Genomic DNA, 10,508 nt, shown 5'->3' on the forward strand with positions numbered 1-10,508 from the left:
CAGGGCAACCCCCCCCGCCCCGGCGATGGTCGCCCTGCGCGTGGACCCCGGGGACCGCCCGGCCCGGCCCGGCTCGCTGGAGGGGTCGACGGGGCCGTGCGCTCCTTTCAGGGTGTGACTCCGGGGTCTCCGCCCGGTCCCCGCGGAGGGCGGGTGCGGACGTCCGAGTCACGTCTTCCCGCTGTGCTCCTGCAGGCTTGCTTCGCCTCCCTGGTGAGCCAGGACTACGTCAACGGCACGGATCAGGAGGAAATTCGGACGGGTAAGGGTTTCCTCTCTGTAGGCAGCGTTCTTGCCTTCAGCAAGATTCCTCATTGCTGAGGGTTGTGTTTATTTCATTGATCATTATTATTATTACTTTTAAATTTGCTACAGGACACGCATGCTCATGAGCAAGAGACAGAAAGTAGCGAGTCCAGGACTCAGGACTCAGGCTCTGTGGGCCCTGTGGGAGCCCACCCTGACCATGCCACCTGCTGGCCCTGATTTCACATGTTGGTCAGTCCCGCTGCCTCCTGAGAGAACCCTGCGGGAGTGGGTCTGTCTGGATAGCCCCTGTGACCTGCCAGTCTTTGCTCCCTTGTCCCCCAGGTGTCCTTCACAATCGCTTTCATACTGGCTTTAGGGGAAGGAGGTAGACCCGTGTGTGGGAGGGATATAAACACGTTTTCCGTGTCAGACTGCCCCCTCGTCAGTGCCCAGAGGTGACCTCTGCCCCTGCTGTCCTGCGACCAGTCGTACACTTGCAGGGGATGGGATGGGAGGAGGCACCCAGGGCATGGTGCGGTCCCCGCTCCACACCCTCACAGGATCTGGGGCGTGCACACCTACCGTGTCTGGGGCTTGAACCACGCCCTTGGCCTTGTAGGATCCAGCACCTTAGCACCGCGCCAGCTGCTGGCCCTGTACTGTATTTTAAATTCATGGCAACTGGACATTATGGTGCAGACCGCTGGCTCTCGGCTGTCTTTAGAAGTCCTACGTCTGTGTGTTGTGGAGGTCGCGTTTCATCTGGTAGTAGGAATGGTCTGTCCTTTACGTTAGCACACTGCTGCAGCCAGGAGTAGAACTGCAGACTGCATTTATATCCTGACTGATGCTCATTTATGAGGGCAGTAAGTGTGTCTGGTGTTCTTCTTAATATTTTTTCCTTGTCTTTAAGGTGTTGATCAGTGTATCCAGAAGTTTCTGGATATCGCAAGACAGACAGAATGTTTTTTCTTACAAAAAAGGTTGCAGCTGTCTGTGCAGAAACCGGAGCAAGTTATCAAGGAGGTACGAGCTCATTTTCCGCCCCACACCTGGAAGAGCAGGTGCCTGCTCTCGGGGTCACAGGAGGGCGGTGAAGATACAGTGGGGTGCTGCTCCTGGTTCGGGCTCATGAAGCCTGAGGAGTGCAACCGAGGCGGAGTGTCGGGCGGCCGCTCCACAGCGTGGTTTGAATAGCTCTCCATTTTCCATTCTCCTCTCGGGATCTTGGGCACGTACATGCACGTGCCTGGCATGAGTTTAAGCCACCGGGTCTAGGACTTGAACCACAGTCGACTACATGGGAGTCCAGTGACATAGCCATTACACCAACTGCTGGTCTCTAATTTTATTTCTTATTATTAGCATTAAATTTGTTATAGGGCATGCACACTCACCAGAGAGAGAGAAAGCGAGAAAGCAAGCTGCCAGGTCTGGGACTCAGACTGCAGCCAGCCATGTGGAGTCCAGCGCCTTAACCCCCATGCCGCCTGCCGGCCCCAAGAGAGTGATGTTCTTGCCATGTGTCCTGTCAGGTCGTTTCCTGATTGAATACTTGAGTAACTGTGTGGTCACGGCCAGATTTCATGAAGAATGTCCTGGTAGTGTTCATAAAACGCTTTGTCCCCCCTTAAGAGATTTTTGTTATGGCTCGCAGGCACTCGCCAGAAAGACAGAAAGCAAGAAACCACCCCCAGGGGGCATGGCCATGCCCAATCCCTCCTCTGTTCTCCTCTTGAGATTTTGGGCATGCATGCATATGTGCTTGGCACGAGTTTTAAGTCACCGGGTCTGGAACCACAGTCCACGTGGGAGTCCAGGGACGTGACCGGACCCTGGGAAATGCTCCTTCGAGCAGTCTGGCAGCTCTCCACCTGCCGTGCCCCGGCCGCAGTGTGGCTGTGCCCGCCGTCCCCCGGGCTCAGGGTTACACTGTCAGCAGCAGCCTGGTGACGGAGAGGGTGGGATGAGCCGCCGCCTCCGGCTGCCCTTTGCGCTGTCAGCTGTAACAGCCTCCGTGGGTCGTCAGAGGGTGGCCCAGCAGTGCGGGGCGCGTCCCTCCCACCCCTCCTGACCGCACCCTCTCCCCGCAGGACGTGTCGGAGCTGAGGAACGAGCTGCAGCGCAAGGACACGCTGGTGCAGAAGCAGCTGGCCAAGCTGCGGCACTGGCAGCAGGTGCTGGAGGACCTGAGCGCGCAGCACCGGCAGCCGGCCGAAGGCCCGCAGGGCTCGCTGGCCTACCTGGAGCAGGCGTCCGCCAACATCCCCGCGCCGCTGAAGCAGAGCTGAGCGGCGCAGAGCCCGGCCTGGCATGCGTGCAGGTGTGTGTGCAGGTGTGTGCGTGTGCATGCGTGGTGGCCACCGGACTGCTTGGTCCCGCTGTGCGGCGCCGCCTTGGACGGACTCTAGAGAATGCGGCAGTTCCCACTTTAAAACTTCCCCCTATTTTCAGAAGCTAATTTTTGAGCATTTTATAAAATACCTACAGCTTTAGAAAAACAAGTAAATGTTTACCTCTTTAGCGAAGATGGTGTGGTGGCATTGCAGTTCTTTCGTGGGCTCTTTTTGGTACAAATTTTCACTTCTTCGGTCCCCACTGGATTAGTGTGTGTGCTCTGAGGGGGAAGGTGACGACGCCTGAGAGTCGATGAGGCTTTGGTGGTGGGTACCCCTCGGGTGGCTAGAGCCCAGGCACGTGCATGTGTGCAGGCTCTGGGAGCTCAGGGCAGAGCAGAAGGTGAGTGCCCATGCTCCCAGCAGGTCAGGTGTGGCTTAGAGCAGCGCCACTGAGGCTTCCTCGGTCCACCACCCGGGCAGCGCTGGCCTTGGTGCTGTGTCTCCCTGGGCTCTGGGGCAAAGCCGGCTGAGTCGGGAGCCGCCTCGGGATGGGTGGGTGGAGCAGAGCCTGGGGTGAGCTCGCCCTCCTGGTTTTGGGTTGGGCTGGCATGGGTTTTGCTTTTCTCTTGGAGCAAAGACTCTTTGTTTGATGGTTTCCTTTAAGAAAGGCTCTTGCTCTGGGACCAGCAGTAGGTATAATGGCTATGTCACTGGACTCCCATGTAGCTGACTGTGGTTCAAGTCCTGGACCTGGTGGCTTAAACTCATGCCAGGCACGTGTGCGTATGTTCCCAAGATCCCAAGAGGAGATAGAGAAGGGATTATAGCATGGCCATCCCCGCTGGGGGGTGATGACTCACTTTCTGTCTCTGTCTCTGTCTTTCTAGTGAGCGCACGTGCCCTATAGCAAAAACCTCTCAAAATAAGTTTCAGCACACAAGGTGCAGTTTTTTTAAAGCACAAAATAAAATAAAATCTCAAACTTTTCACCGCCGTGGTGTGTATGTTGTGTCCCCATCCACATGGCAGAGCCTCATGTGATAGAGTGATGGGGTCCTCTGCCCTTGTGATGGGACTACCACCCTTACGGAAGAGGCTCCTGCAGACTCTGCCCTGCCGTGGGAGGGTGTAGGTGGCACCGCCTACGGGAGTCACGCCTCACCCCATCACAGGATGGAGGGGAGCGGCTCTCAGGGCAGGTCTAGGGAGAATCCAGCTGGGTCACTGCCAGGAGGAACAGCCCCCGGTCCCATGACGGCCGGGCCTGACCTTGGACTTCCCAGCCTCCAGAATGAGCAGGAAGTTTGTGTATAAATTACCCAGTCCGAGAGCCTGTGCTACTGCAGCCCAAATGGACTGTCACCCTAAACAAGAGAGACAAGAAATCCTTGGAATTTTAAAATAACGTGGCAGACCAGCTCCCTGGCCTGGTGGTTAGGGATCTACAGTAGATTCCACATGGGCAACCACACCGGTTTTGAGTCCTGACTCCAGCAGTTTGAAGAACAGGTCAAGTGCGTGTGTGTGCGCATGCATGCCCAGCATTTGAACAGGGTGAAGAGACGGAGACCGGGCTGTGGCCTGCCTGTCCATTGGAGGGTGCTCCCTCCTCTCTGTCCCTTCTTATGCTCTGAATGCATGATCCCTCTGGCATAACTGAAAATAATAACATGGCATGTTGCATTTACGGTGACAACTATTTACATTAAAATTTTTTATTGGGACTTTGTTTTGGTTAGGTAGCAAGTTTATATTTAATTTCTGGATTTGAATTTTCATTACAGTTCTCTCCAAATAACATTTAAGTAGGTAATCAGCCATATATTCCTGGGTTTGTTTTCTTTTTGCCATGGGATGCGTGTACTTGCCAGAGACAGATAGAGGGAAACAGTAATCACCGCCCAGGGTGGGGAGCCACTCTGCGGTCTCCATTCTCCTGGGATCTTGGGCACGCATGTGCACATACCTGCTGTGATTTTCAAGCTGCTCGGTCCAGGACTTGAACTGCGGTTGGCCACATGAGAGTTCAGCACCTTAACCATGCCACGTGCTGACCCCATAATCTACTTTTTACTTGAGGATGACCTGTTAGAGGTTAATGTGAGCTTCTATTTCTAAGCTGTGTCTTCATCTAATTTTGCCTTTCTGTAGGAAAGCAATGCAATCACAGCCGCTTTTATTGCCCAGTGGGTTAACGTTTTAGTCAGCCAAGAGTTGACAGTGCACAGAATTGATGTCGGGGGGCCACGCCTTGGCCAGCACCAAAGGACTGATAACGTGTTGCCCACTGCGAGGTCAGAGCCTCGTCAAGCCGCCACTCTGTCAGAGGGTCAGACAGCTCAGTGTGCGCTGGGCAGGTGCCCTGAACCCACCGGGCATCCATGCAACGGGGAAGCAATGTACCATGAGGCCGAGGGCTCGAACACAGACCAGAGGCTCAGGAGATCTTTGACGTCAAAACACACATCCAGGAACTTCCCGGACGGTCAGGTGTGTCCGGCGCTGCAGTCACTGAACTGGGATGAGAGGGAGGGCTGAGCTTGGCCAGTGGCAGAAAAGCCCTGCGGGGCCCAGTCCAGCTCACGAGGGCAGCCACCCAAGTCCTCTCTGGGTGCAAGCGAAGCCCCTGCTGAGGTAGGTGTTACTCTGCAGTCTGCAGCTCGTCCCGGCCGCGGCGGCACGCGTGGAGTGTGGCAGCTCGGTTGCAGCACCTGGCCAGCATGCTGCAGCCCGGGCCTGCGAGGCTCGGTGCTTTTCAGATCTGCTGTCCTCTAGTCTGAATTTCGCTTTCGACGTCTTCCTGTTGAGGTCATTGTGCGTTTCGGAATTAGGGCACTTTACATGGAAACATGTCAGTGGAGGTGGCGCGCATCGCAGGAGAAACAGAAGTAGACCGTGGAAGTAGACCGTGGCCACTGCGAGCGCGGCACCCACGGCGCAGGTGGACGTGGGCACCACGAATCCCGTGAGCGGGTCACCAGTGACGGCAGCGGCTCTGGGACGGCATTGCTCGGTGCCCAGTTGCCACAACAGCACGTGACAGGCGAGCGCCGACGCGCTGAGGCTCCTCTCTGCGTGGGGACGACAAGCACGTCGCCGGCCCCCGGTCGTATTACAGGTCCTTCTCCACTGGGCGTTTCCACAGGGGTGGCTCTCCAGCGCCCTCCTGGTGTGCCCCAGATCAGCTCAGAAGGAGAAGTACTTGGTGAACCACTCCTGGTGCGGGGAGCCCTGTTTCTGCTGGGCTTCTTTGGGCTGCGCAGTGTCGCCATCTTGGGTCCTAAAAACAGACAAAGTTTCTTGCATGGTTTTGAAAATAATTCATGGAACTGCGCAGTACCCCACCGCCTTTTCATGGCGGAAGACACCGGACCCTGCCAGGCCAGCGTCAGTAGGGGCGGGGCTGGGAGGGAGTGGAAAAACCTGCTGTGAGGGGAGCTTTCTCGGTTGTCTGGTTCCTGGCTTCATGTCAGTCTGGGGCTGTGTCTGAGGTCATTGTACGTGAGCCAGAGCTACGGATGAAGAGGCTGCAAACCTGCGGATCCGTGAACGTCACACGGCAGCAGCGGACACGTCAGGCCAGGCCCTGTGCTCGCCACGCCCCGCAGGCTAGTCCCTCTGGTTCACATCAGCCGGTGGGGTGCTGCATCATCTCCATTTCAGGGGGGATGTGGAGACCCAGAGAGGCCACACAGCTGTGACCATGGAGGACCAGAACTGGAAACTGGACTAGGCCAGGTGAAGAGTCCCGCTTTGATGTAACCCACACTGGCAGCCCCAGCTAAGTGCCCGGTGGTCTCTCTGAGCACCCAGGGAGTCAGGCCTGAGGCTGTCAGGAACAGTGCCTCTTCTAAAGGACCAGTCCTTGCCCTCCACGGTCTTCCCTTTGGGCGGGACTGTCCTTTCTCCAGGGCGGCTGTTCTACTCTGCCCAGGGCTGGGTGGTGAGCGGGCGCCAGGAGGGGACCCGCAGCTTCTGCCAACATACCTGGTGGCGGTTTTTGCCTCTGGCGGCTGGGTGGGTTTGTAAGGCCGGCCACAGCTGGGGCTGGGATCCAGGCTGGGAGACTTGGTGATTGGAGGGGCGTTGATCCTGGAGCTCAGATCCCCGCTCAGAAAGTTCTTAGCGTAGGAGGCGAGGTTGGGCACACTCACCACACGGCTGGGCGCCTCCTCCATCTTCTTTTTCTGTGTGTGGCGGGGAAGGGCTGTCAGCACCACCCAAAGACGTTTTAGAGGGGCTGGCGGGTGGTACAGTGGGTAAGGCGCTGGACCCCCACGCGGCCGACTGGCTGAGTCCTAGCAGCTTGAGACTCACAGCAGGCATGCGTATGTGTGTGCCTAAAATCCCAGGAGGAGAATGGAGAAGGCATTGCAGCGTGGCCATCCCCCCGGGGGTGATTTCTCAATCCCCTCTCTGTCTCTGTCTTTCTGGTGAGCACACACCCACCTGTGACACAAACCTTAAAAATTTAGAAGTAAATAAGGCCCATCCCAGCCAACATTATATGGGAACAGAGGCAACAATTTTATGTATATGCTTACATGTTTTTAATTTTATTTGTTACTATTATGTATTTTTTAATCTGACCAGAGAGACACACAGAGAGAAAAGGGAAGGTGAGAATGCGAGCTGCCAGATCCGAGACTCGGCCTGCAGTCGGCCATGTGGGAGTCCGGCACCTTGCCCACGGTGCCACCTACTGCCCCTACATGGTGCTTTTTAAAACACTTCCTCTTCAGTCTGCATTCTGCATTTTAAAAAATACATAGATGCACCACATCCCAAGCCGGGGACAGAGGTGTTTCATACATCAGGCTATTTCACATTTTAGAAGGCCACACAGCTCTTCCAGCAGGACCTGGGCCCACTCTGTCCTCAAACGCGTTCATATTTCTGGAGTGAAACTTGGGACTTCAAAGTGTGGGAAAGTGAAATTAAAGTACAAGTTTATTTTGGTGTGAAAGAATTTTGAAATGCATGCTCCCCATCATCTCCGTTTTGGTTAATTGTTGGAAGTTCCCGTGTGCACTGTCACACACAGAGACACGCGTGAAGTCTGTACGAGGTCATAGCAGTGCAGGCCTGTCGTCCTGTGAGCTATGCAAAGGGCACAAGTTTGGAAACGTTTTCAGCGCTCCCTAACAGCAGGGAAGAGGCCTGTAAGTGAACGCTCACTGTACGGGTTCTAAAGATCCGAACAGGAAGTGGGCGGTCCCTACTCCGTCCCCGTCCTTACCACCCAGACGGAACGGTGGTGGTGGCACACACTGTACAAGAGCCCGTGCTGCGTAAGCGCCATCCACGGGCGCCCAGTGGACGCAAACGCCGTGAGGAGGTCGGGCACGCCCTGCAGCTGTGGCAGCCCGCCAGTCCCGTTCCCTTCATGGAGGGGGTCAGGCACCCCGGGTGAGGGTGGAAGGAGAAGGACCGATTCCTGTGGGACACAGCGCTGGGGAACGCGGCGCAGTGGAGCCTTCGCTCTTCCTGGAGAAGGAATTCAAGTGAGTTTGAGTGAGCTTCGTGCTGTGCAGGCGGAAGATGGCAAGAAAGTCGGGGGACGGGAGTCGGGGCTCGGCGCTGCTGGCCAGAGGCTGGGAGGAGCCGCTTTCCCTTACAGTAACAGAAAGGCCGAGTCCACTCCGGACCGGAACCCAGTCCTTCCCGCTGAAGGGCAGAGCCGCAACAGATGCTCACTACAAGACGAAGCTCGTAGTGACATTCGTTGTCCTGGCTGCAGGGTGCATGTACTCATGAGAGGGAGTGAACGGTCACCCGCAAGGTCGGCCCTTCTCACTCTCCTCCGGGTTTGGGGCGTGCACACACACGCCGAGTGTTTTTCAAGTCGTTGGGTCCGAAACTAGAATCCAGCACTCAGCCATGTGGGACCCAGCCACCCTTACACCGGCCACCAGCTGGCCTATGAAAGTTAATTTTTAAAAAACGAAAGTTAAGGGACTAGCTCATGGCATGGTGGTTAAGGCCCTGGACTTCCCAATTGCCTCCCGTGGTTCGAGTCCTGGACCCAGTGACTTGAAAATCGTGCTGGGAGCATGTGTGTGCGTGCTCAAAATCCTAGGAGCAGAATGGAGAAGGGGTGGTGGGTGGCTGTCCCCGGGGTGGGTTCTCATTTTCCCTCGCTGTCTCTCCAGTGAGGGCATGCACCCTATGGCAAAAACCTAAAAAAGGAAGAAAGAAAGAAAGAAAATTGATAGAAGGACCCAGAAAGCAACTCCCCAGGTAGAGAAGACTCCACCCTCTCTTCTCACTACCTTTCTTGTGTTTAGTCCGCACCCCGGACGTTTCCCCACACACAGAGGCGGAGGGCGTGAGGCCTATCCCCACCGCCGCCAGGGCAACCCACGGCTAATCTTATCCGGTCACCCTGCTGAGTGCTGTCCTGTGTTGTTCTCAGAGCAGACTCCAGTCATAATACCTACCTGTGAAGACGCCGATGCTCCCAGGAGGAGCTTCCGTCACACCAGTGAGCAGCGCTTCCTAATGCCAGCTAAGTTTCCCTTTTAAAGGGTTACTTAATGTTATCTGTTACCAGTATTTTTTTTTTTTGAGGGACAGATATTTTGCCAGAGGATGTGTGCTCTTGCCAGAGAGAGAGAGAGAGACAGAGAGACAGAGAGACAGACAGAAAGTGAGAAATCACCCTCAGAGGGGATGGCCATGCCACAATCCCTTCTCCTCCATTCTTCTCCTGGGCTCTTGGGCACAGAGCGCATGTACCCAGTGTGAGTTTCAAGCTTCTGGGTCTGGGACTCAAACTGCAGTCGGCCATGTGGGAGTCCAGCGATAAAACCACTACATCGTCGGCTATTGTTATTATTTTTAATGTGATCAGAGAGAGAGGAGGAAAGCGAGAAAGCAAGCCACCAGGTCTGGAACTCAAACCATGGTGGGCCATGTGGGAGCCCAGCTCCTCAGCCATGCCACCTGCTGGCCCCACCAGCTAAGTTTTCAGTCACCCGTCAAAGTAGGAAGTGGGTGGGCAGGAGCAGCTGGAGGGGAGGGACACCCCAGAAGTGGCCATCAGGCCTTGGTGGCTGTCGCTTGCAGAATCAGAGTTGGAGATGACGTTAAGGGTCTAGAAAGCGGCTTCGCTCACTGGAGAGCAGGTGGTTCTCTGCACAAAGTAATGGACAGCAGTTTAGACCTCCATCGGGCTGGCTCCGGGGTGCAGGGGCGTGTGCTGCTCAGAAGCCGGATCCCATGTGCATCCTGGCCGGTCAGGCCTCTGTCCACGGGATCTGACGGGCTGAGGACTGGAGGAGGGAGCGTGGTGTGGCCAGCCCCTGCGGGTGCTCGCTCTCACGTACACACGAGATATATCGTGATTAAGAGGAAGAAGGGGGGAGGCCAGCTGGCGGCGTGGTGGTCAGGGTGGCTGGGTCCCACATGGCCGACTGCTTGGTTCAAGTCCCAGACCAGGCAGCTTGAGGAAAGCACTGGGCACCTACCTTACCTGTGTGTGTGCCCAAAATCCTGGGAGAAGTGGAGGAGGGCTGTGGCCTGACCGTCCTGTGTGGGGCTTTCTTACTTTCCTTCTTTCTGTCCCTAGCAAGTGCACCTTCAAATTAAAAAGTAAAAAAGTTATGTACCTTTGAAAAAATATGATTGATTCTAGTCAATGCCAAATAAGGCAAGTCATCCTAAATTTTCCCAAATTCTACAGGTTAGAGTTGAACCAGGGCCTGGTGGTTGAGGGACCGGGACCCACATGGCTGACTGCAGTTTGAGTTGTGGACCTGGTGGCTTCGAAAACATGCTGCTGCACACGCATGCACGCCTAGCACCCCGTAAAGGTGGAGAAATGGAGGAAGCAGCTGCGGTGTGGTCACACCCGCTGGGTACTTCCTCCCTGCCTCTGGTCAATGATGTGCCCTCGCGAGCCAAGGACGGTGACAGCAG

At 55.8% G+C, this 10,508-nt stretch overlaps 2 protein-coding genes across 2 annotated transcripts in view; one reads left to right on the plus strand and one right to left on the minus strand.

Moving 5' to 3' along the window:
* Nucleotides 1-2,777, plus strand: part of MED28 (mediator complex subunit 28) — a 3,108-nt gene extending 331 nt beyond the window's left edge. Inside the window, exons 2-4 of the mRNA XM_006160608.3 lie at nucleotides 196-262; nucleotides 1,163-1,275; nucleotides 2,343-2,777. Coding sequence (XP_006160670.1) covers nucleotides 196-262; nucleotides 1,163-1,275; nucleotides 2,343-2,540 — 378 coding nt within the window. The 3' untranslated portion in view covers nucleotides 2,541-2,777. The remainder of the gene's footprint in view (nucleotides 1-195; nucleotides 263-1,162; nucleotides 1,276-2,342) is intronic.
* A 1,510-nt stretch (nucleotides 2,778-4,287) lies between these two features.
* The window catches only part of FAM184B (family with sequence similarity 184 member B), a 49,202-nt gene continuing 42,981 nt past the window's right edge, over nucleotides 4,288-10,508 (minus strand). The window contains exons 21-23 of the mRNA XM_014592453.2: nucleotides 7,971-8,075; nucleotides 6,576-6,775; nucleotides 4,288-5,868 (exon numbers count right to left, since the gene is read on the minus strand). Of these exons, the coding sequence (XP_014447939.1) occupies nucleotides 5,775-5,868; nucleotides 6,576-6,775; nucleotides 7,971-8,075 (399 nt within the window). The 3' untranslated portion in view covers nucleotides 4,288-5,774. The remainder of the gene's footprint in view (nucleotides 5,869-6,575; nucleotides 6,776-7,970; nucleotides 8,076-10,508) is intronic.

Source organism: Tupaia chinensis, unplaced genomic scaffold (assembly GCF_000334495.1).
Source record: "Tupaia chinensis unplaced genomic scaffold, TupChi_1.0 Scaffold000695_1, whole genome shotgun sequence".
Lineage (NCBI taxonomy): Eukaryota > Metazoa > Chordata > Mammalia > Scandentia > Tupaiidae > Tupaia > Tupaia belangeri.